The sequence below is a fragment of the Crocuta crocuta genome, unplaced genomic scaffold, assembly GCF_008692635.1.
Source record: "Crocuta crocuta isolate KB4526 unplaced genomic scaffold, BGI_CrCroc_1.0 scaffold234, whole genome shotgun sequence".
Classification (NCBI taxonomy): Eukaryota; Metazoa; Chordata; class Mammalia; order Carnivora; family Hyaenidae; genus Crocuta; species Crocuta crocuta.
The window spans coordinates 1,711,880-1,737,469 of NW_027529647.1; the positions used below are offsets into that span (position 1 = coordinate 1,711,880).

Here is a 25,590-nt window from a genome sequence, read left to right on the forward strand (position 1 = left end):
AGAGCTCTGTGCTTGGAGGAAAAGCCTCCCTGGCTCTGCTCACCATGCACCAGCCCTCCATGAAGACGCAGGGGCCGCTCCCTGAACCCCAGGCTTCTGTGAGCTGGTTTTGGACAAGGGTCTGGCATTCCCTTTATTTCATGCCCTCGTTGTTCCGATGCTCCTGTCTTTAGGGTCAGGTCTGTCCAAAACACTTGGGTTCTTCCCGTCCATTAGCTCATTCCGGCTCTGGAGGAAGGAACTGGAAGGAACAGGCATTGGAGGGGAAGGGGGCAGCAGAAGGAACAGACCACAGTGGATGCTGCCGCACCTCACCTGCCCAGTGGGGCCGGTGCACGCTCATGGAGACAGGGCCAGGGCACAGGCAGAGCCAGCAGTTTCCAGGGGTTACCAGAAAAGGAAGGAGAGCTAGAAGAGCCTGTGGGAAAAGAAGAGGGGAGCTGGGGTGAAGGGCCCCAGGGAGAGGCCCTGCTCAAGCATGCACCGTCCGGCCTGGGGCCCCCAGCTCCCCTGGGTCTCCACACAGATCAGGGCACCGATGGGGATTCCAGCCCAGGTGGCCATGGAGCATGTGAATTGGCCCACACCACCCAACTACCCTGAGGATTATCTGTGGAAGGGGGTGTGCCTTGGAGTCCCCATAATTTCTTCTGGCTCTGTGGCCTGACAGGCCAGCTCTCTTGAGGCACAAACGGCACTCACGAGTTGCCGTGTATGAGCACAGCCCTGGTCACGAGGCCCGACCACCGGCTGCCGTTAGCATGGACCCGGAAGCACGCCCATGACACAGAAGCACTGGACGCCCCTCAGAAGGGAAGCTGAGTGGNTGAACCATGTGAACACATTCTCTTTTTTTAAACATAGTTCAGAAGTGAAAAGACAGAAGTCCTGGCCAAGGGTTCAAGGACTCTGCTTTCCCTCCTGAAGTTTCTGAAAGTTAGTCAGACGACCTCAACTCTTGGTACTACTTCCCAACATCCTTGTGCAGTAGCTGCCCATTAAGGCCCTTCTGGTTTTGTTGCTGAAAGTAACACTGGCTTAGTGTCCTGGCGCCATCACCCCCTCATGCCACCGGGTTCCGCTCCCCCGTCCCCCCACCACGTGCTGCAGCATACCTGTCAGAGACCAGGCGTGCCCCGCAACGCTCTGCTCCGAGCCCGCGTAGCACCGGGCCTGCAGCTGGGGCAGGCCGACGGGCCCGGCGAGTGGCCACCAGCTCCTCTGCAGAGGACAGAAGTCAGACGGCCGGGAAGGCGGGTTCTGAGGGGTGCCGAAGGGTGGGGCCTGACGGAGGCTGCCCAGCCGGCGTCACATGGTCCGGCTATACTCGATGCCACCCTTGGTGGAGATGCTGGACCATGGCAGGAAGCTGCAGAGCAGGCTGTGGGCCTGGCGGTAGATCCTGTGCGGGATGGAGCAGGGGCTCAGGTTCGCTAGTGCGGAGCCCAGATGCTGAATGTAGTCCGTGCGGCTCCGTTAAGGAAGACGGACTCGCCCCGCATGCCCACGCGCCCCTGGCGGCACCGTCAGCAGGCCCACACGGTACCCTGCAGGGCTACATGCAGACGGAGCCATCCTGGAAGGAGACCAAAAGCCCGCTAAGCCTCTACAGGGCGCTGGGAAGCCTTGTTAGCCGGAGGGGCTCCACTGGGCAAAGAAATGAAGGGTGGCACTGGGTCCAAGAGCACCTCCTAGGTGAGCAGACTTCAGGCACATAGAAAGGGAGGAGTGCCAAGGGGAGAGTCTGGGAGGAGAGCAAGCGTTGCCAGCTCACCCCCACACTCAGGCATCAGAACGGCAGGGCCCTGAGACAAAGAGGGGGTCACAGGGCCAACCTCCCGGACAGCCACAAGAGACCCGTCTTCACATGCACCGGGAGCCTGCAGGCCGGTGGGCCACGCTTCTCCCTCCTGTTTCGTTCTCCGTAAAGTGAGTAAACCCTCGCCTTGCTCATTTCATCCATCGCTTGCTGGCTCGTTCTCACACAGAGCATTCTGGAGCCACATCCTGGGACTATCATGAAGCCTCCAGCCCTCCCTCCTTCCTGTTCCGGCCCAGAGAGAGTGAAAGAGGTGGGAGTGGTGTGTGGGAGGTGAAGGGGGGACACAGCTCTGGGTCACATGCCTCAGGAAAGGGAGGTCTGAACCTCAGGGCTGCAGACAGCCAGCAATCCTTTCCAGCTTATTTGTTTCCTCCCCTGCCGGCACACGGGACCCCTGATGGCAGGGACCTGCTGCTGTGTTGAGTCGTATCTCCTGTGCACCTGGAAAAGGAGGCTCCTAATCGGTATTTGTTAGACGCATGGATCGCTGGCCAAGAGGGTTAAAGCCCACACAATGTGATGGGTGAAGTCTCAGAAACCCTGAGTGCCACCAGATCTACCCATAGCATGTCCTGGGAGCGTGGCCTCCTGAGTCGTGAAGGCAACGTGGCTCCATCTGGCGCATGGGCCGTGGCCCTGTGAGCCACCCTTATGGCTAGGGAGCCATATCCCTGACCCCTGAGAAGTAAAGGATATAGGATTGTCCAGGGAGGGTGGCCGCCATTGATGTAGAGGACGTAGGTGAAGCCATCTTTGAGGACCCCTCGGATGGAGTAATAATAGGGGAGATAGTGATGCTGCTTAAAGTCTCTGTTTTCGTAGAAGTTTATGGCTGTGTTATTGGTGGTGAGGACGTGCAGGTAGATGGCTTTGCAGTGGTCCTGGGCAGTGGTTGATATGTGGTCCTTTAAACTCTCGAGTAAAAGGGAACCTGCAGAAGAAGGGGCGATGGTCGCGCACGGCAGGGCAGGCAGGGAGCGGGAGGCAGAGATCTCCACAGATCCACAGAGATCTCTGCCACTGTATCACAGATGACTCCTATAATGCTCTGTCAAAGCCCCTAGAATGCCACAGCCAGATGGGGCTCATTAGCTGCAGACTATGTGGCATCCGGAACCACAGATGGGGTCCAGCAGTTTCCTCACAGGGGCTGGGCCCGTGGCGGTGACTCACTAACCTTCCCGACAACACAAAGTGCAAACCCCAGTGCAGGGAAAGGTAGAATGGACAGGCCTGAGTCACCAAAGGAGGCTGCTGCCCGCTGGCCTGGGGCAGAGCAGAGGGCTTGGAGAGGGGCCTGGGGCGCAGCCCCCTGCACGTGGCGCACATCTGATAAATGGCAGCTGGGACTGGTTGTCAATTATGTTTTCTACTATTAATCAGCAATACCTCGTGACCTGACATAAACCGTGTGTGTGGCAAGAGGTGCCCATTCCTTGACAAGGATATCTGGGAGCGTTGTGAATCTGATCGAGTCAGATTTGGGGGGTGCCTGGGTGGCTCAGCTGGTTGAGCTTCTGACTTGGGCTGAGGTCATGATCTCGTGGTTCGGGAGTTCGAGCTCCGCACCAGGTTCTGCGCTGACATCACAGAGCTTGCTTCGGATTCTCTCTCTCTCTGGTGCCAACCGCCCCCCCAACATACACTCTGTCCCTCTCTCAAAATAAATAAATAACTTTAAAAATAAAGGTTAGATTTGGGAAAGAAGGAATCACCCAGACGGCCTTTGCTCTTTGCATCTGGCAACTGGGTGCAAGGAGCACGGTGTGAAGGCCAACAGGGTGGAGGTGGGGTCGGGGGACCTGCCGGGAGGGGTGGGAGGCTGGAAATCCACGCAGGACAGGGGGACGAGGGACATTTACAGGCACATCACCAACACGTGGAAAAGGCCCGGACACAGTGGCCGGAGCACACGCCAGATCCCCACAGGCGTGGCCGTGCCTCACCGATGCCGTGCTTCCTGAACTCCTTCACCACTCCCAGACTCAGGATGTACGCAACCTGTGTGTCAACAGAGAAGTTGGACGCTAGAATATCTCCATCCTGAAAAAAAGTCAGAAATAAAACCAGATTAACCGCTGAGGAACCTAGTCCCGCTCCAGGTACATCCCACAAGCTGATTCTCCTGCCATGACCCCTGGCGGGAGGGTGGGGGGCAGACAGAGCAAAGATAACAGACAGCCTCCCCCCCAACACACACACGGAGACTAGAGGGTGCAGGGCTTTGTGGCGCACACAGCTAAACTGAGGACACACATGGGGCACCTAGGTGGCTCAGTCAGTTAAGCGTCCGACTTGGGCTCAGGTCATATCTCACAGTTTGTGGGTTTGAGCCCCGCGTCGGGCTCTGTGCTGACAGCTTAGAGCCTGGAGCCTGCTTCAGATTCTGTGTCTCCCTCTCTCTCTGACCTTCCCCTGCTCATGCTGTCTCTCTCAGAAATAAATAAAAATCATTAAAAAAAATTTTTTTTAATTGAGGACATACACAAAAAGCTGCTCCTCGGGGACATGTGGGGGTGGCAGACCCACAGGGTGCGAGATCACAGCAGTAACAAGGGAGCAACTGTGTGGCGTGGGCACATACCGGGCACTCGGGACAAGACAGCTGGACAAGGTCTGAAAAGGTTTGTCTCAAAGATCCTATGCCGCCCTCCCAGGTGGTCTCTGAGTAAAGGGGATGGGGGCTTGAGTGGCCCCCAGCACCTCACGCGGCCCCCACCAGGCAGAGCGAGACACGGCACGCCACCCATGCGTGCTCCGTGGTTCCGGGGACAGCATTTTGGGCCGGGAGAGTCATGAATCTGACCATCGTGCAAGACGAACTGGAAGCAAAAAGCTCAGGAGGAAGCTGGGATGGAAAGTCACTCCTAACATAAACTACCTTGGCCAGAATCTAATTACGAGCAAGACGGGGTCTGCTCGAGTGGGTCAGGTCTGTAAAAGCGAGATGTCCCTCTTGTACTTTTAAAGAAGCCTGAAGCTGAACACAGAGAACCAGTGCCGGCTGTCAGTGGGTTCCTTCCTGTCCTTGGAGTAAATACCCACGTGGTAAACACTACTCAGTAGCAAAGGTGACCAAAACTATTAGGTACAATCTTGACCCAAGACAACCACGTGGAACAATGTGTCTGTGCTGTGGCCTTGCACTTTACATTCAGAGTAGACCTTGTGGACGCAGGGCCCACAGACCCCAGGAGTTCTTTGATAGATCAGGGAGGGGTCGGTAAAGCTGGATGAAAAGAAATTCTCTATGTTCACTAATCTCTAACTGAAAGTGAGCGTGTCATTTAAGCAGCCACAGCAGAGGTAGCGGTTCCTGTGACACTGCTGCCAGTACAAGTCACAGATCCATCCGGAGCCCCTGACAACTCCGGGGATTCTCAGGGCATCATTTACACCTGGCCCTACTTTGACATGACAGCCATTATGAGGTCTGTGGTTAGGTCCTTTGTTTAATGCATGGGTAACTATGCCACGTACACCCCCGAGTCTCACGCTTGGTCTGGGCTCCCAGGACAAAGGGTCACAGAGCAGGCCACGTGGTTCAGTCACAAGCCCCCACAGGCCCAGTCAGCGACGGGGACCACCAGCTCCTCATCACACATACTCACCTCCTTGTGTATCTTGGTCCTACTTTTTATTTCAGCTACTATCATTCCCACGATGGCGCCCCGGTAGGTGGCGGCAAGGGAAAAGAACTTCTTGTTAGAGGTGATATCACGATACCATGAGTCTGGGTACCTGAGGGGGAGGACCAGGTCAGGTGAACACGCTGATGCCAGGCTTCCCACAGTGGAACCACGGGGGACCCGGGGCTGCTCTGCCCACTGCTCCACGGCTGAGAAGGAATCTGTCCACCACTCAGTGTACACCAAATGGTCTTCTTAAAGCAGTAATCTGTCTAGACGGCCCCGGGGATTTCTCACAGGAAAAATTATTTCACCATCCTCACGTAAGAGATGAGAGAGGAAAAACCTCCGATGACATTCTCTCCACGACAGCAGGACACGGAGGGGCAGCTGGAGGACTTATGACTGATGGCCCCTGATGGCCCTCAGACACTGGGGTCATTACCAAGAATTCTAAAAGACAGTTTCAAGACTGAGAGTGTGGGCCAAGTTCATAGCTGAATAGCATCTGAGTTCACTGCACCTCCCTGGGCAGTGATGGGGACAAGTCCTCAAGGGCAGAGTGTGGCCAGGGTTGCTGGGGGCTGTTCACCAAGACCCCCACCCAGGGGAGCAGGAAAGAGAACATTTAGTGCAAAGGCCCTGGAGGCAGTAATGAAAGGCAGGCTGGGCCGTGCAGCCAGGAGACATGGTTGGGAGGGTTGACAGGTATATGCATTCATTTTTTAACCTGGGACAGAACAGGTTACCCTGAGATGCCTTTCTTGAGGCCCAGAGCTGGAGAAGGGTGTCATGCCCTCGCGGTGACACAGCGGAGAGGCCACTGACCACCACTGGCAGGTTCTATGAGACCAAAGCATCGCCCACACCCCTCCCCTGGTCCTCCACCCACTGTCAACCTCTGACCCCAGAGAGCTCGGCTGGCATGGCAGCCAGGAAGGACAAGGAGCTGCCACCACATAGCCCACAGGCCTGCAGCTCGCTCCACCATCTTTAGAACCTGGGGCTTTGGGTGCAGAAGCTATAAGGAGAGGCAGGCAGGCAGGGCACCTAAAGAGGCAGATACTCCAGGGGTACCTGGGGGCTCAGTCAGTTGAGCGTCTGACTTTGGCTCAGGTCATGATCTCACAGTTCACAAGTTTAAGCCTAGCATCAGGCTCTGTGCTGACAGCTCAGAGCCTGGAGCCTGCTTTAGACTCTGTGTCTCCCTCTCTCTCTCTGTCTCTTCCCCTCTCTCTGTCCCTTCCCTACTCACTCTCTCTCTCAAAAATAAACATTTAAAAAATTGGGGGGGAAAAAAAAGAGGCAGATACTCCAACCCAGCGTGGCTCCACTTGGTGCAGAGTCTGACCCATGCAAGGGACTGCGGGGTGCAAGGAAGGCGCCCCCGTGACCCCTGAAGCCGCTGCACCCACACCCCTAGAAGGCTGGGTCTCACCCTTCCCCTCCTTCCCTGCCCGCAGCCGATGACACAAGCTGTCAGAGGGCAGGACTAATGGAAATGCGGGATCTAGTTCATTTTTATTTTTACAAAGTTTTTTTTTTTTAATGATAAATCCTTGCAATGAGAACGCAGGACTTATTCTCATCACAGCTTCCCTCACGTGACACGAAGCAGTGCGCACACTGCACATTAACCCCTGGCACTTACCTATCCTCCAGCCGGAAGCCTGTCAAAGTCAAAGTCTGCACCTATTTCTCCCACTACAACAGCGGCACAAGCACATTACAGGCTCATCACCTCCCCCAAACCGCTGAAAACACCCACTACGTGCGTTATGACCTCAGAAGCTTTTATCCTGTCCAGCTCTTTAAACAAAAGGAGGATGGGGATACATGCTGTTTTCTAGTCTAGTGTTTTCACTTTTAGTTCATTTAAAAAAACAACAACAACAACAAGCCCTATCAACAAGTGTACCTCTTCCGCAGGTGTTTTCCCTGCTGAGTAACACTGCACTTGTGGCCACAGACCCCGGCGTGTTACGACACTTAAGCGGCTTCTCCGTTTTCTGCATCATCAGCGGCACCGCACTCAACGTCTTTTCGGCTAAAGATTCTCAGTAAAGCCTAGCGCGGAACTCTTCGCACAAGGGACACAGCGAGGTGGAGAGAGCCTGATGGCAGGCTGGGCCTGAGGCCTGGGGTCCGGCGACAGGCAAGGAGACCCCAGGCCACCACGGCCTTCGCAGCAAGTCTTTGGGCTTAGGCGCTGGTATGTGCATGTCCCCCTGCCCGCTCCCCACCCCGACCCTCTGCAGCCGGGGGCGGCGGGCGCCACTGGACTTACTCGATGGGGAACCAGTCGCCGCAGAGATGCTTCACGGTGTCTATGTCATCGTGGCAGAGGAGGCGCAGGCTGACCTCGCTGAGGGCACTGGACGGCACCACTTCTGTCATTCACACCTGCAGGGCAGGAGGCAGCAGCGTCAGGAGGGCGGCCCAGCCTCACCTGTCACCCATGTTATTTCCTCCTCTTCCTGCTCACCTGTGAGGTAGCAAGACAGGAAAACTAGTCCCATCCCCTGTGGGGGCGGATGTCTTAACTGCACAGAGTACTTCTGTCCCTCACAACAGTCTGCACAGGCGTCAGGCGCTCCCAGGTTGCAGACCAGGACCCCGAGTGCCCCACGCCTGCCAGCTTCTCCCTGGCTCCTCTGCAGTGACACCTCCCCCCCCAGCCGTTGCTGTGTCTCCACTGCAGAGAGCTCACAGGCCTCTCTGGGGCAGCCTGGGCTGGATTTCCAGAGAGAAGTGGCGCTTGCTGGCCCGGTGGTTTCCCCTCCCCTCCCCAGCAGACAAAGACTCTGGGCAGGAATAAAGCCTGTGAGGTACACTGAAGTTCAGATCAGGGGTCATGAGCTGCTAATAACTCTTTGTTTTTCTAAGTATTTTATTTATTTATTAAAATTTTTTTAAAGTTTATTTATTTTGAGAGACAGCTCATGTTCCCAAGTGGGTTAGGGACAGAGAGAGAGAATCCCAAGTAGGCTCTACACTGTCAGCACAGAGCCCGACGCAGGGCTCGATCTCAGGACCTTTGAGATCATGACCTGAACCGAAATCAAGAGTCAGACACTGACTGAGCTACTGAGGTGCACCTATTGCTTTTATAAAGGATCTTTCATTCTTATTTTTAAAAAGTTGTTTTTAAGTAACCTCTACACCCAATGTGGGGCTTGAACTCACGACCCTGTGATTAAGACCTGAGCTGAGATCAAGTCAGATGCTTCACTGACTGAGCCACACAGGCACCTTTAAAAGAAAAATTTTTTTAAGTAATCTCCACACCCAACATGGCACTTGAACCCACAACCCCGAGATGAAGAGTCACATGTGCTTCACTGACTAAACCAGCCTGGCACATTCCTAACAACTCTTTTAAAAAACCAGGAAAGGGACGCCTGGGTGACTTAGTCAGTTAAGTATCGACTTTGGCTCAGGTCATGATCTCATGGTTTATGAGTTCCAGCTACACGTCAGGCTCTGTGCTGACAGCTCAGAGCCTGGAGCCTGCTTCCAATTCTGTGTGCCCCTGTCTCTGCGTCTCCTACACTCACACTCTGTCTCTCTCTCAAAAATAACTAAAACATTAAAAAAATATATGTTTAAATCAGGAAATATGTTCAGTCCAGGCTGCTGATGAAGTGGACTCTTTGGGTCAGTTAACAGAGGCAGGTAGGAAGACTGGATTCTGACAAAGCGCCTGCTGGATTTCCAGGATTTACTGACTGCTCAGAAAAAGCCTATCCCATCAACCCAGGTTCAGCAGCCCCACGTCCCCCAGTGACAGAGCCCAGACTGTAACCACGATATGGAAACACTGATCACTCAGGGTTCTGCCTAAAACGCCAGACCTGAACCCAGCACACAGGCTTCAGTTCAATGCCACCACAACACCTAACAAACACAGAATGAGGGGCATCCTACAAGACAACTGGCTGGTCTCTTCAAGAGATCAGTGTGATTTTAAAAAAAAAAGAGAGAGAGAGAGAGAGGCGCCTGGGTGGCTCAGTTGTTTAAGCGTCTGACTTTGGCTCAGGTCATGATCTCCCGGTTCATGGGCTCGAGCCCCGCATAGGTGTCTGTGCGGACAGCTAACTCAGAGCCTGGAGCCTGCTTCCGATTCTGTGTCTCCCCCTCTGTCTCCCCCTCCCCTGCTCACGCTGTGTGTGTGTGTCGGTCTCTCAGAAATAAACAAAACATTAAAAAAAAATTTTTTTAAAGAAAAGAAAACTAAAAATAGACTAAAAGAGACAAAGACAAGGAGACCTACCACCAAATGCAAAGTATAAATCCCCACTGGAAAGGAAGAACAAATATAACCTTCTGGGGAAATACAGAGAGGAGCTGGCGAGCAGATGGCATTATGCAGCTGCTCTTGGCTGTCTCGGACATGAAAGGGTGTAATTACCTAGGAGGTCCTGGGAGATGCACACTGAAATTCGCGGGATCGAGGCATCGTGAGGTTGAAACTAACTTTAAATGGTTCAAGAGTTCCAGCCACTTAGGAGGCAAACATGACAGTGCTATTAACTGCTGGATCCAGGCGGCAGGTAAGAGACAACGCAGGAACTTACTGCCCACACATTCAGTTTCTCTCCATGTTCCACCCTTTTCACATAAGTGTTGGAGGTGACGGGACCCCAGAGAAGACAGTCATTCCCTACTGGCCCGAACGGACCCTGTGAGTGTGCACCAGCATAGTCCCGATGATGCCCAAAGCTCTGAAGGTCCCGGATGTTCAGCCCTCGACACTAAGCCAGCCCAAGTAAGGGCCTGCGACAATCCTCCAAGGCACCTGCTCCTGCTGCCCTGATACTGTTAGCGCCCGGTTCCCATGAGACTTTAGGTGTTCCTGTGAGGGTCCCCACGAAGGACATGTCCTAATGTGCCAGCCGCCAGGGCTGGAACCCACTGCCAGGCTTGACCACTGGGATGGTGGGGACGCTGCTCACTCTCTAAGCCCTGGCCACGTAAGCCCAGCATGCTCCGCTCAGCAGTATGGGCTCCTCCAAAGGCCGGCCATGGGACCAGGTGCGGCTGGGCAGTCAGGCCAAGCGCCAGCCAAGGGCTGGTGGAGGGCAGGAGCTCCTCAGGCTGGGTGACGGCTGGTGCGGGGGGTGGTCTCCGGGGCTGGAGGGGGCAGAGGTACTGCAGGAACGCTGTAGCTCCGTGGCCACACTGAGTCCCATCTTCCCAGCACCCGCCAGACTCCCAGGGGTGGGGACCATGTCACCCGACGCATCCCTCTCAGAGCACTATCTCAAGAGTTGAAAGGAGGGGGGACTTGCTCCCTCCTCCTCACTCCCCATCTTCACCCAGTGCCTGCACACTGCCCATGTGGGGTCTGCAAGGAGGGGGCCCCTCCTCTGGCCCTCCCGGCACCACCAGGTGCCCTCACCCAAGGCTCTGAGGGGGGGACAGAATGGGAAGCTCATTGGGACAAGAGTTGGTCCCGAATTGAGGCCTGGTGGACCCTGATAGGTCATGGGTCAGGCAGCAGCCAAGGTAGCACCTGTACCTTAGAAAGTGGCATCTACGGCCGGGCTCTGCTGGAGAAGACCTGTCACTCAAAAAGGGACAGAGCTGGTCTCTGGATACAAGATCTTGATGGAGCCCCCAGAGCTAAGCTGACCCAAACAAAAGCCTCCTTCCAGGCAGGGCACAAACAGCCATCTGTGCTGATGAAACAAGGGACAGAGCGTCACCACAGCTAATGTGGGAGGCCTGCTGGGATGAGGCAGCCCCAGCTGCCGGGCGGCACGTGTCTGAGTTCTCTGGGCCAAACGCAAAACAAAACCAGAACACCGGACACCCGGACGCCTGACTGGTTGCGTTGGGAAGGCACGCTACCCTGGATCTCAGGGCCATGAGTTCAAGCCTCACACTGAGAATGGAGCCCACTTAGAACAAAACAAACAAACAAATAAAAACCAAACCAATACAGCAACCAAACAACAAAAAATATCCTGAGACTAAGCAAATCTGACCTTCCCACGTTGCTTGTTTTTTTTCTTTCTTGGAATGCACCTGTAGAAACCAAACCCCGTCCAGCCTGATCTCCGGGTCCACTGTGTGGACCCTAAGCAACAGGGCCATTCCAGTGCTCAGCTCTGCCTGTGGCCGTCCGCTCCAGCACCGTCCCCAACGGTATCCAGGATGCAGCCTGTGGCCCAGAACGTTGCAGTGTGACCCCAGGGATCTCATGCCTCTTAAGCAGCCAGCTTCCTCTAGGGAAATATACCGGTCAACCAAAAACAGCAAGTCCTGAGCTTTATGAGTCACCCTTGTCCAAAATATACCCTAGCAGTCACTAGATAGGATACGGTTCCCCAGCCATCCCAAGCAAAGGGCGGTTTTGTCCCAAAGAACATGAGTGTATGGGCTCAAGGGGTCCGCCTGCCAACAGCAGGATGGATCTCAGCATGTCACAGGCAGGTACAAAGTGCCACTCCTCTGCAGATTTCTGCACAGCCCCCAAAGCGAGGGTAACTCTCCCTTCTCCCACCAAAGGGATGGATTCGGACATTGAGCCTGGACTTGTCTCTGGCGTGGCCTCAGCTAGCCAGTCTGAGTCCCCTCTAAAATGGAGAAGGTGAGGCCCCACAGGGCAGGGCTGATGCTGGAATGAGCCACTGATGGCAAAGGGCTGGGCACTGAAGAGGAAGTGCCCATCAACGTGGGCTGCTGGTGACTGCCAGCTGCTAACTAGCACAGTCTGGGCCGGTCCAGAGACATTCTCTAGACATTTAACATCCATGTCCTAAGTAGCTTTGCTGATTCCTAACTTAGTGGCTCTCAGCTTCTGGTTCACTGTTGGAGGCACCAAACCAGTTCAGGCTCACCTAAACTGGCAAGAGGCTTTACCTACGGCCCCCCCACCCACCCATTCCCCTAGCTGGATTCTGCATCCCTACAGTTTACCTCTGACACTTTACTTTTTTAATATTATTTATGTTTATTTATTTTTGAGAAGAGGGAGGGGCAGAGAGAGAGGGAACCACAGAAACTAAAGCAGACTCCAGGCTATGAGCTGTCAGCACAGAGCCAGATGAGGGGCTCGAACCCACAAACTGCGAGATCATGACCTGAGTCGAAGTCGTATGCTTAACCAACTGAGCCACCCAGGCGCCCCTACCTCTGACACTTTAAAAAAAATAGTTCTCTGGCACAACACACACACAATCTTTAAAAGCAACAACTGAAGGTGTCATTAACCTTGTTAAGGTATGAGAATAGTGTTGTATAGCAAATGTCCATATTCATTTTTTAAAAATTTTTAAATACTTATTTTTGAGAGAGAAAGAAACAGAGCATGAGTGGGGGAGGGGCAGAGAGAGAGGGAGACACAGAATCTGAAGCAGGCTCCAGGCTCTGAGCTGTCAGCACAGAGCCCAACACGGGGCTTGAATGCACAAATTGTGACATCATGACCTGAGCCAAAGTAGGGCATTTAACCGACTGAACCACCCAGGCATCCCAAAAATGTCCATATTCTTTAAGAGATACACACTGAATATGCAGAGCAAAATGACAGAATGTCCTGTAACTTATTTTAGTTGGAGGAGAGCGGCTAAATGTTAGTAACTGTTGAACTGGATGAAAGTATGTGAATGTTCGAAAATGTTCCTAATTAAAGAAACAACCAACCCACCCAACTTTTCCACAGAGGCTGAATTTCAGATATAGAAGGCAGCTATGCCAGGTGTCTGATTTAAACACCCCTGGCATCTGGAAAGCAGCGCCACACACCACAGCAACTCATGCCGCCTCTGTGCACCTCCGCACCGGAAGAGTGGGTTCTCAAACCATGGATCCCAGGTGGGTGTGGCGGCTGGTTCAGAGGGCTATGGGCTCCATGAATACTGCTGAGGACCCAAGTTAATCAGCCGTCAAACTCCACTGATGTCTTAAAGAGCGACAGGACCCTGGGGCGCCTGGGTGGCTCAGTCGGTTGAGCATCCAACTTCAGCTCAGGTCACGATCTCATGGTTCATGGGTTCAAGGCCCGCGTTGGGCTCTGCGCTGACTGCCAGCTCAGAGCCTGGAGCCTGCTTCAAATTCTGTGTCTCCCTCTCTCTCTGACCCTCCCCTGCTCACACTGTCTCTCTCTCTCTCAGAAATAAATTAAAAAAAAAAAAAAAAAAAGAGCGACAGGACACTTACCATGTCCTAGCACACAGGGCACTGTTTTAGGAGCTGGCCTGAAGGTGCCCAAGATGCTAAACATGTACCACAGGGCCAGTTCAGGGCAACGTCCTTCCCCTTCCCCTTACAGCCAAGAAAACTGGGAAGTGCAGGAAGCCCTTGCCAAAACCTCTGGGTCACAGGTCAACAACCCCACATCATCCAAGGCCAAGGCCAAGCCCTGTCCTTCAGTGCAGTCTTTCCAGAGAAGGCTCCTGAGACAAGGGGTTCTCCCTCTCCTTGCTGCAATAATCTTTGGGGAAAATCCTGGTGGACAAACCCCAGCACATCACCAGCTGCCAATCCAAGTGGCCAAACAGGATGATCTATAAATATCAACACCCCAGCAAGGACACAATCCCTCCTCTAAACTGAGCAAAGGAGGGAGGGTGAGTGGGAGTCCACTATGGAATCACCGGAAAACAGCCCTAACGTGGATGCAACAAGAACATCTGTCAATGGATGACTGCAGCAACAAAATGTGGTCTGTCCACAAAGGGGATGGTGACACTGACCCCAGCTACAACATGGATGAATGCTGAAAACATGACGCCAAGTGGAAGCCAGACACAAAAGGCCACATATCTTAGGATTCTAGTTACAGGAAATGTCTAGAACAGGCAAATCCAGAGAGACAGGAAGTAGAAGTGTTGTTGCGGAGGCTGGTGGGACTGGAGGGTGGTGGCTACAGGGGTGCGGTTTCTTTCAGGAGCAGTGAAAATGTCCTGAAGCCAAATGTGGTGATGGATACACAGCTCTGTGAATGGTACACTCCCAGCAGGTAAACTGAACATGTGGATTACATCTCAATCAAGCTGTTCAAAACAAAACCAAACTAATCCTGACAGTGAACGTTACAGTCTTTCTGAAGATAGTCACAGTAGATTCTGGTGACAATCAGAAGCTTTCCAGCCTGCAAGTCAAACTGCAGGGACTCTGCCACCCATCTGTGCCAGCCCTGGTAGGGTGGGGGACCCCTGGGGAGACAAAGTTGAAGATCAGGGAGCCTGGCAGGAGACACAGACGGCGAAGAACCACCAGCTCGCCAAGCCCAACCTGGTAGCTTACTTCTGATTTGGGCCAATCCTAATTATTTCGTACTGGAAGGAAAAATATCTGTCATTGCACAAGAAGTGATCAAAGGAAGCGCGCGAGTCTCAGCCAAGAATGTCTGTGCTGTCTATGAGTTTCCACAGAGTAGCAGCCTAAATGCTTTTGAGACAGGAAATATCACACACCTCATTCCACCCCTCCACTGAGAAATCAACACAAACCACAAATCACCAGATGAATCTAAAAATCAACCTTCAGCTCCAATGTTTGGCCTGTGCCAAGCAAGTTCACGTCCTCTTTCCAGGAATAGTCTAGACAATTCATCTGGTGCTAGCCGGGCTCGAGCCACCCTGAGGAACAGGGTGCTGTGACTGCCTGCCTGCACTGTGCTCCTGGTCCACACAAACGTGCTCCAAGCTCTCACGGAAAGGAGGTGCGGGACAGGACGCGGACAGCGCCACCCACCAGCCCCTCCAGCACAGCGGACGGAATGAGCAGAGCAAGTGGCAGCAGCCGCCCGCGGTTGGGGTCTGGATGGCCACAGATGAGCAGGGGCACCCGAGCGGTACAGTAAATGCTAGAAAGCCAGGAGTGGACTTGTCAGGTTGCCTGCAGCAGGGGAGCTGGGAGGCTGGGGGCAAGTCACTTCCTGAGGGGACAGGATGTGCTCTTTCTAGGTGGCCGTGGTGGTTACACACACAGACTCGCATATATACACACACGTTGAAACCCATCAGGTGTATTCTGTTGTACGTGTACTGAACTTTGACAGAGCTGATTTTTAAAGATTTGTAATTTTTTTGGGGGGGAAGGATGGTTCTGAGAGAGAGAGTGTGAGCCAGGGAGGGTCAGAAAGAGAGGGAGATACAGAATCCAAAGCAGCCTCCAGGCTCTGAGCTGTCAGCACAGAGCCTGACGTGGGGCTCAAACCCACGAACCGTGAGATCATGACCTGAGACGAAGTCAGACACTTAACCGACTGAGCCACGCAGGGGCCCCTGATTTTAAGAGTTTTAAAACCCCTCTACCCTGAGGCCTGATAGCAAAGGGCGACATCCACAATAAACGAGCATCTCATGTCCTGGGATTTGTAAATCTTTCCCTAGTATCCTTGGGACAAGGCTTTTAACCGAAGTGGCAGGATCTGTTCCCTGTATGACGTTCAAGAAAAACACGGGGCTTCAAGACACACGGCCAGTTGTGGATTCTCACACCCGTTAAAAGTACTTCCACGTTTGTTTGTTTTTACTTTTTTAATGTTTTATTTTATTTCAGAGAGAGAGAGAGAGAGACAGAGAGACAGAGGGACAGAGCATGAGCAGGGGAGGATCAGAGAGAGAGGGAGACACAGAATCGGAAACAGGCTCCAGGCTCTGAGCTAGCTGTCAGCACAGAGCCCGACGCGGGGCTTGAACCCACGAACCATGAGATTAGGGCCTGAGCCGAAGTCGGATGCCCAACCGACTGAGGCACCCAGGCACCCCAGTACTTCCATGTTTTCAAACCCCTTGATTTAAAAATAGAAACAAGTCACTTTTAACTAGGGGAAAATGCAGCATTTACAGTGCCTAGCGTTCCCGGCCCAACTGACTGCGGGTGGAGGAAAGGACAGGAAGGCAGCGAAACGGAGAACACGGCGTGCTGTGTCTGACAGGCGGGAACGGAGTCGGACAGGTTTAGAGATGGCGGCGGTGCATGCGAGATGCTGGGGTGGCAAGTGCCTGGTTCACAAAAGGGGAGGGGGCCAGGGGACTCACCTCTGGCACCTGAAGGAACCCCCACTTTTTCAACCAGAATCTTCTACCATGTGCCAGTCTCCTACTGCTACGGGCTACTCTTAGGGCTCATGGGACGAGGACCCTGCTGATTCAGAGAACAGGGGCCGCGGGTAAAGCCAGAGCAGACGCCCTGGAGTTCGGCGTACAGGGCCCCAGCAGCTTCCCCTCTCTGGAATCAACAGCCTCTCAGGAATCTCCTCCCTAAAGCCTCTAAAGCTCACAACTTGGTCCATCCCTCTTCTGAACTCTCAGTTCCCTTCACCCATGACCAGGTACCACCCTGGTCTTTCCCGGAACTCCAGGCATCTTCTCAAGTGAGGCTTAAGGGAAAACTAGCACGTGCTCGCCCATGGCACAAGCACTCCACACCGGGCTGTCAGGAACGTGAAATTCTGCAGATGCCACCACGTTTACTGGCTTGAAACACCTAACTGTCAGGAACTCTAAGCTCTCGCCTTTAGGATGGATGGAAGACAAAAGGAAACTAAGTCAGGGACGATACAGGACCCTGTCTTGCAGCACATCAGTAAAATGGGCTATAGGGTTCAAAGGCGCCCCGAGGGGCACAGGGAGCATTCTTCATAGCCAGCTGCTCACACGGGCTGCTCCACAGCAGGCTGGGCTCCTTCCAAAACCTCAGTGCAGAAGCAACATGAATAATTTACAAAGTGATGCAAACAACCACCTAGTGCTCTGGTTCCAAACAGCCTCCCTCTTAGAAGCCACCTCCTCACGCTCTCAGGGGAGCCTGTAATTCTCACATACAGTTATCTTCATATGAAAAGTGATGATATGGGAGGTTCCACTTGTAGGACATTCTAAAACCAGCTAAAGGAATCAATGGTGACAGAAGTCAGAAAGTGGACGGGATGGGGGACGCTGGAAAGGGGCAGAAGGCAACTAGCCGGGGGGAAGGGGACATTCCATGTCTCCTTCGATGGTCGTCAAACACACAGCTCTGCTAAGATCTGAGCAGGAGGCTGCACATTAACTATATGGCAACAGTAAACATTACCATCAGGTACCAAGGTGTCTGCCAGGGGCCGGAGGACTTGGTGTACCTGCATTCAACAGCTGGGCCCTCCTCCAGATTCTTGAGGGTGAGAAGGTGAAGACAAAGCCCTCTGTCAGGTTCAGAGAAGACTTTGCATTTTGGAGCTTTGCTCTTAGGGTTTTTTTTTTTATGTTTATTTATTTTTGCGAGCAAGAGAGCGAGCGAGCTGGGTAGGGGCAGAGAGAGAGAGGGAGACACAGAATCTGAAACAGGATTCAGGCTCTGAGCTGTCAACACAGAGGCCAATGAGGGGCTTGAACTCACAAAAATCATGAGATCATGACCTAAGCCGAAGTCAGACACGACACTTAACCGACTGAGCCACCCAGGTGCTCCTGCTCTTTAGTTTTACTTTGTGCCTCAAGACGACATAGATCGTATTTGTTTTAAATTTATTATTCCATTTTATTTTACCTCATGTCCAGATGTGGAGGGCATATGCTCAGACCACCTGAGCCCCCTGAGAAGGCTTCTGGGCTAATGTTGCTCAAGACAGTCAGAGAGAACCCTCGGGCTGTTCCAAGGGTCTGCAACACAGCAGCTGGACCAGCAAATTTCCACACACGGGGCGGTGGGCAGGCAGCTGAAGGACTATTTGCCTTTTGTGGCCCTACTTAGTCAGTGTCACAACCAGAGAACAGAAGCCCAGGTCTGGGGTGAGACAATGATGAAGAGGTAGATCAGACAAGACTATGAGCTGGGGGAAAAGGGGACACTGGAACTGAGGGCCACAGATGTGGAGCCATGAGCAGACCCTGGGGTCACCTCGCCGGAGAACTCCAGACGTGTTTCATCTTCCCAGAATAGAAAATGAGGCTGGAGACGAGCCTCCACTGCTACATCGCACATGCGCGCTGAAGACCATCAGAGCTCAAGGCCGAGCAACAGGGCAAAGGATGTGGCCAGGGAAGCAGCGCTTTTGCCCGCTGGCTTCTTAAGCTGGGATGGTGGCAGGAGGCCACATGACAAGGTGACAAGGTGCCTCCAGAATTCCCAGTTCAGACCCAGTGAGTGGTCAACTGGTTTGGTTTAACAACAAAACCACCTATAAATACCACATTTTTAGGGGGGGTGCAAATCAAAGGGTAACGAAATATATGTATTTAACCTGCATTCTTTTTTTTTTTTTTTTTANAGCCTGACACGGGGCTCAAACTCACAAAACTGTGAGATCCTAACCTGAGCTGAAATCAATAGTCAGACACTTAATGGACTGAACCACCCGGGTGCCCCTAATCTGCATTCTTGACTATCACCCAGGACGAGACCCTGTCTGAGGCTCAAACCCAACCAAGAATGTGTGTCGTTCCACACGCCACCAGCAGTCCTCTGCACTGCTGGGGGCAGTGGTAACACAGACCCACGAGGTGGCCTGGTGGCTGCTGACTTTGAAAGGAAAAAGGCCTGCAGTGGGGGAGTCGGGTTTCGGAAACCCTGACCGGCCCCTCCCCCTGCCCCCAGCAACCGGGCCTCCCTGCCTTCCTTCCCCGTCTCCATCTCTGCCGGGTTCGGGTTCGTTGTTATACAGGGTTTTTAATCCCCGCTTCTCTGGCTTTGCATTTAGGATCCTCCAGAATCACAGAGATGTTAATTATGAAAGTGGGTCAAATTTGGTATAAATTAGCACTTGATCATGAGGTTAACTTATTATTTTTAAAAAGTAACTCAACCTCCTGTCAGCACTGGCCTCTGGAATTATGGCAGATGTCTGTATTCCACACCACTCACTTCTGTATTATTTGAGCTTTTTTTCCCTTTTTTAATGAGCTTGAGTTATTTTTATTTTCAAAAAAAAAAACCTATCAGGTGGTATATGAAATTTATGAATACGCTTTTATTAAAAGTGTCTCATGGGCTATTTTTAATTGGCAACAACTTGGAAGTTTTACAGTGTCTCTTCATATTATAAGTAGAATGATTACCCATTTTGCTCCAAAATAATCTCTCTTAGTGCCAACTTTTAAACCCCGGGCCCTTGAACTAGCAGGGCATTTTGTTCACCAGTACTAGAAACAAATGTTCTAGCAGCAGATTAGAGCTGTCAGAGAGCAGAGGACATCGTTGTGGATGAGGACGTTAAACAGAGTTACAAACATATTTAAAGGGTGCGCCTGTCACTTTTAAAAAACTATTTTAGTGACGATATAAATTCCAACTTAAAATTTAAGCTTTAGATGACTATTTTTTTATGTTTTTTCTTTAAATTTTTTTTTTAACTTATTTCTGAGAGAGAGAGGGACAGCGTGAGCAGGGGAGGGTCAGATAGAGAGGGAGACACAGAATTTGAAACAGGCTCCAGGCTCTGAGCTAGCTGTCAGCACAGAGCCCGACGCGGGGCTCGAACCCATGAACCGTGAGATCATGACCTAAGCCAAAGTCGGACACTTAACCGACTGAGCCACCCAGACACCCCTTTAGATGACTATTTTTAAAACAGTTAAAAAAAAAAATTCCCAGGGCACCTGGCTGGCTCAGTCAGTGGAGCGTGCAGCTCTTGATCTCAGGGTCATGAGTTTGAGTCCCACACTGGGCATGGGGCTTACTTAAAACAAAATGAAAATGATTCCCCTATGTACCTCACCGTTTCTGGTGTTTCCTACAAGACAATGATTCTGCCCCCAAACCACACCCCCCACCCTTGGAGAGGGCTTGGCTGGTAAGGAACCAAGGGGTGTTACGGCGTGGTGTGTAAACAGGTACATTTATGTCATGACCATTTATCAGGCAGTATGCTTTTCTACAGGCACACTTCAATGAAGGTGTTTAAAACGGGAGGCCAGAAGGGAAACAAAGTACTGTAATCTGAATCTAAGAATAGAAAGAGCAGGGGCTCTCTGACCAGCAAGCCCTAGAGAAGAGTTCAAAGAGGGTCAGAAGTGGTTCCACACAGAAACAGGTTTGAAATAAGTATACAACAGCCTCCCAAGAACACAACAGAGAAGATGTAAGTACTGCTGCACTAACATTTCCCGGTTCCCAATTCTTTTCAGTACCTAAAGGACAATTACCCACAGGCTATTTTATATAATGAAACTGCTTTCTTCTCAGTTATTTTCAAGACGGGCTCAAATTTCAATACGTTGCTGCCCAAAGAGATCTTATTTCAGGAATTCAGGAAACGATAAGAAGAACAGGATTTGATTTTTAACAAGAGTAACTATTCAACAAGAAATAAGACTGGTAGAATTTCTTTCTTTAAAACGCTTTGTTACAGATGACAAAATACTTTCTGTGGTCTTCCTGTGGAAGCAGCGGGAACAAAGACTTTCTCAGATCGTTGTACAGTGTCCCCTTCTACAACCACCTCCTCTGCGTCTTTACGACTGCGAATCTGTGTTTACAAGGTTTGCTTCTCGCATCAGTACACAAAATGCCACAGTATTCTGAGGCCACAAGGTTAAAAGCTGGCACTAAGAGTCCATTTTTGGGCAAAATAGGTAATCATTCTTACAATCTGAAGAGACATTTAAAAATCTCTATGCTGTCGGGGCTCCCGGGTGGCTCAGTCGGTTGAGCATCCAACTTCGGCTCAAGTCATGATTTCACAGTTCGTGGGTTCGAGCCCCGCGTCGGGCTCTGTGCTGACAGCTAGCTCAAAGCCTGGAGCCTATCTTTGGATTCTGTGTCTCCCTCTCTGTCCCTCTCCTGCTCATGCTGTCTCTCCCTCTCAGAAATACATTAAAAAAACAACAAAAAAAATCTCTACACTGTCACAGGTGGCTTCGCCCCCTCCCTGCCACATGGGCCCTCCCTGTGCAGGGAGTCCGTCTCCCGTGAAGAGATGAGGAGTCTGAGATGCTGACAGGACAGAACCAGGGACTGCCCCCCCCCGCCCCACCACCGTTGCTCCTTCTCTACCTGACCATCTATCTCAGCTCAGTGCTGTGGCCACCTTGGGTGACTGTTACATGCCTCCTGGCCTCCCCAGCATCCAGGCTCCAGTGGGCTCTGGTTCGACTGTTGACCTGGACCCCCACGTCACTTCCTGCAGAAAGCCCTGGCTCCCTGTTCACACCTCCTTCCTATCATTCCACAAGCACTGAGCAAATGCTTGAAGGTTCATACCAGAATGCTAACCTACCACATGCTCACTGGGTTTTCCAATGCATGGGTCTCTCTTTAATCAGCCGTGTGAGACAGCTGGGCTTCAGCTAATCCTGAACTGGCCTGTCAGCTAGCTGCTATCAAAGGTCACGTTAATAAAGAACGAGATTTAGAGGGACGCCTGGGTGGCTCAGTCAGTTAAGCACCCACTTCGGCTCAGGTCATGATCTCATGGTTCATGGGTTCGAGCCCCGCGATGGGCTCTGTGCTGACAGCTAGCTCAAAGCCTGAAGCCTGCTTCGGATTCTGTGTCTCCCTCTCTCTCTGACCCTCCCCTGCTCGCTCGCACTCTCTCTCTCTCTCTCAGAAATAAATAAGTAACATTAAAAAACATTAAAAAGAAAAAAAGAATGAGATTTAGGGAAGAAGGCCCGCTCCTAGCATTATCCAGGACACTTACGAATATTTGCTGGGGGGGAAAAATCAGCATTTGAACTCAGCCAGAAAAAGGTCCAGCATCATTTTGCAGATGGGCATTTACTTGAAAGCAACGTGCATGGACCTAAGCAAGACCAGCTTTGACACACAGTGTACAGCCCAAGCTCACTTTCTGCAAACAAAGGAAAGAGATGGAAAAATGATGAAGGCTTTATAGATTCCTTCCAGAAACAGATGTCGAGGGAAGATGATGCAGGTAAACGTAAACATGGAGCCACCACTTCAGAGAAGACACTGCCTGGTAGGCAGCCAGCTCTCTAGTCAGGTAGGAGAGCCGTCATCAAGAGCTGAGACCTGTGGACTATTTCAGCAATGAAAGGCATGTGCCACCCTAAATGCAGAGCTCTGAGGACTCTATACTGTCCTACCACTGGCGGCTGCAGTGTAAGCGTGCTGTGTCCCTTTAAACACACCTCAGATCGCTAGGAACCAAAATGCTGCTAATTGTACACTGAGGCTCAGGCAGTCTCAGGGCCGAGTACCCAGACAGCAATGACAGCACCACCTCGTAAGTATCTTTTATCTCTCAAATCTCTTAGCATCCAGGAATTTTCTTACATCCCAGGTGGAGGCATGCTGTTGCTAAGCAACTGCAGGTCAAATCTGAAGTCTGTGAGTGGGTCTGACTAACATAAACAGGTGACAAAGTCACTGCAACTTAACGAGGAGAGGAAAAAGCTACCCACAGACCTTTTAAAAACACGTCAGTACTTTTTAGGGGCGCCTGGGTGGCTCAGTCAGCTGAATGTCTGACTCTTGATTTCGGCTCAGGTCATGATCCCAGGGTTGAGCAATCAAACCCTGTGTCAGGTTCTGTGCTGAATGTGAAGCACATTCTCTCTCTCTGTCTCTCTCTCTCTCTCCCCCCTTCCACCACTCTCCCCACTCATGTGCTCCCTCCCAAAAATAAAAATTAAAAAAAACCATGTCTATACTTTTTATTCTGGCCTGCCAACACTACACCACACTTAGACTTAGTTTTGTACAGGTTTGAACTGTCTGCATAGACTCCTAGGGTGTCTGCAAGCTCAGGAAGATGGAATTGCAGCAAAGCACAGACCAACGGAGAAGGTGCTCACGCACGCTGCGTTTTCAAAGGCCGATCTGCACACTGATTCTGATGGGTACAAATCCTAAAACAAGGTAAGCGAAGACCATTGTGCTCGGCCATGACGGATCTGTCCATCTGGAAAGACGGCTGGGACTTATATTTCAGCAACCCTTAAGTTCCGCTAGTGCGTAATCCCTTCTCTTCTAAACGTAAGGCAATTCAGAGATTTTCCTGAGAAAATTTGTTTTTGCCCCAGCCCCTTTTAGTTCAATGCTGCTCAAGACTCCTTCCTGCCTTGCAGGCCAAACAAGTAACTTCTCACACTTCTCTCTGCATCACAAGATGCCACAGGGACTGTGGTATTTCCGTAGATGACCCAGAATTCCAGAACTTTCCTGGATCACTCCGTTCATCATTAACTAGAGATTTTCCTCTTCAGCTCTCTGGTGAAACTTCTGCAAACTGCAATGTTCTCTCCAGTTCCGACATTCCCATTAACTGCCACCAGGGAACACAGGGAGCTACTGTGTGGGGCTGTCATCCTCTTCCATCAGGACAACTGACTAACAAAATCTTATGGCTCAGGACTTGGCAGAATGAAACAGATCAATGAAGCCGCCAAAGCCCACGTTTGTTGCAGGGTAACTCCAGGCCCTGGGCTCGATCCCCTGCGGGGCACACAGATAACGTGCGTGCGGTCAGTGGTCCAGGGAAGGCCCACAGCCTCCCTCACGATTTCCCCACGGGGCCACATCACAGGGGCTACAGCCCCCCACGCTTCCTTGAGTAGTGCCTGATGTGGTGGAGAAGGTCAGAGCAGTCCTAGGATTGGCGTGCCGGTCGGAAGAAATCGATTTGTCTTAAAAACAAAAGACAAAGCTGAGGACGAAAAGAGTCGGAAGACGACGAAGACAGAGTCCCAAGCTTCCGAGAGTTGAAAAGAGGGCAACCAAATCAGCAAAAAACTACAATCCGTGCAACAAGTACCAAAGCGAAAGTAGGGTCAGGCTAGGCGGCGGCAAACCGCGGAACCGTGAAAAACCCAGGCGCTTCACCAGGAGGGAGACCTGGCGGGTAAGGAGAGGCAGTCCGCCCCGTGGTCCCAAATTTCCCTCCCAACTCGTCTAGGAGCCTGGCCCGGAGGCGCCCAGGGAAATGGGGCTGGGGGGCATGCGAAGAAGCGCGCTAGGCACCCTGCGGACCCTCCTTATCCCGGGCCGGCGCGAGCCCCGTGGGACCCTCGGCACCCCGAGGGGACGCCTGGGCACCCAGCGGCGTGAGTGCGCCGCGACCGTCCCAAGCCCNCCCCAACTCGCCCGCCACCCCGTGCGCGCTGCCTCCTCCTCCCTCACGACCCCTGCCTCTGGCCGGGCCCAGCGCTCTCACCGGAGGCCCGAGCCTGGGGCCCTCACCTCTGACGGGAGCCGGCGGCCGCGGACGCCGTCGTGGGGCTCAGCGCATCCTCGGATCGCAGGCAGCCTAAAAGTGGGGCCGCGCGGAGCCCGCAACGAGTTATGTAACCGGCAGGGGCCGCAGCCGGGACGGAGGCGGCGGCCCGAGGCACTTCCGCCTCCCGCGCCGGGCCGGCGACTCAGGCTGGAAGCCCATTGGCCACCGGCGCCCACGTGGCGGCGCCACCGCCCGACGACGACGACGATGACGACGAGGCCTGAAGCAGCCTGGAAATTTCAACAGCCTCCACCTCTCCCCACCCCANCCTGCAGCCGCCGCCGCCATCTTAGGAGCGGGCAGGCTTCCCGTGAGGCCTGGCGCCGGCGCAGGCGCCGCCGAAGCTGGCTACAACCTGAACGCCCCCGACGTCCCCGGCGTGGCGCAACTCTGGTGGGAGCTGGCCTGCTCGGGCCTTTTGGGGCCGACGGAGCACCCCGCGCACACACACCCGAGCTCTGGAGACTAGGATTGCTCTCTGCCCTGCAGTCCTGAGCTAACGCTCCCCTCGGTTGGGCTTGGGGCTCGGGCTTTTCCGGCGCCTGGCGGCGCGTCGAGCCAGGGAAGCGTGGATGCCTGGACCCTACCGGCCGGCATTAGCTCCCTGCCTGGCTACACGGCCTGCAGCCAGCCTGTCTCTTCACAAAGGCTGTTGTTGAGAACTGTCGCCGTGCCAATGGGCAGGGGTCGGTCGCACTGAAGGGACAGGAGGCTCTATATCTCAAGATCGAACTCAAGTTTTGTTAATAGGGAACCATGCCGAGCAAAATTTTGCAGTAACTTTAAAGCAGGAATTTATTCTTTGTCTTCAAATAAAAATGGTCCCCAAAGCCAAAGGATGGAATAAGTAGGATGTGCTTAAATCCAAAGGCTAAGACGATTCACCTTTTCATTTATATCCAAGTGGATAAACGTAATCACACATTAAAAGTCTAAATAAAAATAACACAATCTTAGAAAAGTTAAAAGCATATTCTTTCAGCATTTTGAAAAGGAAAAAGTTATTTTTAAAAGTTTTAAAGGTA

At 52.5% G+C, this 25,590-nt stretch overlaps 1 protein-coding gene across 3 annotated transcripts; it reads right to left on the bottom strand.

Moving 5' to 3' along the window:
• Nucleotides 1-1,210: 1,210 nt before the first annotated feature.
• Nucleotides 1,211-24,691, bottom strand: NAA60 (N-alpha-acetyltransferase 60, NatF catalytic subunit). Of its 3 annotated transcripts, XM_077762554.1 has the most exons (6): nt 24,529-24,691; nt 7,739-7,854; nt 5,434-5,563; nt 3,769-3,865; nt 2,519-2,753; nt 1,211-1,465 (listed from the first exon to the last, which is right to left on the bottom strand). In XM_077762554.1, the coding sequence occupies exons 2-6, from the start codon at nt 7,846-7,848 to the stop codon at nt 1,309-1,311; spliced, it is 729 nt and encodes a 242-aa protein (XP_077618680.1). In that variant the 5' UTR covers nt 7,849-7,854; nt 24,529-24,691; the 3' UTR covers nt 1,211-1,308. The 3 variants fall into 3 exon arrangements, with proteins under 3 accessions (XP_077618680.1, XP_077618678.1, XP_077618679.1); XM_077762552.1 differs by having other exon boundaries at nt 1,458-2,753; XM_077762553.1 differs by having other exon boundaries at nt 1,458-2,753; nt 24,503-24,691.
• Between the last annotated feature and the right edge of the window lie 899 nt (nt 24,692-25,590).

Bases quoted from the DNA above. Each gene is read 5' to 3' on its own strand.
- NAA60 (XM_077762552.1), bottom strand. From the start codon at position 7,848: ATGACAGAAGTGGTGCCGTCCAGTGCCCTCAGCGAGGTCAGCCTGCGC. The intron at 5,564-7,738 runs GTAAGTCCAGTG...CCTCCCCCTCAG, and splicing joins GGCGACTGGTTCCCCATCGA to GTACCCAGACTCATGGTATC. The intron at 3,866-5,433 runs GTGAGTATGTGT...ACTTTTTTTCAG, and splicing joins GGACCAAGATACACAAGGAG to GATGGAGATATTCTAGCGTC.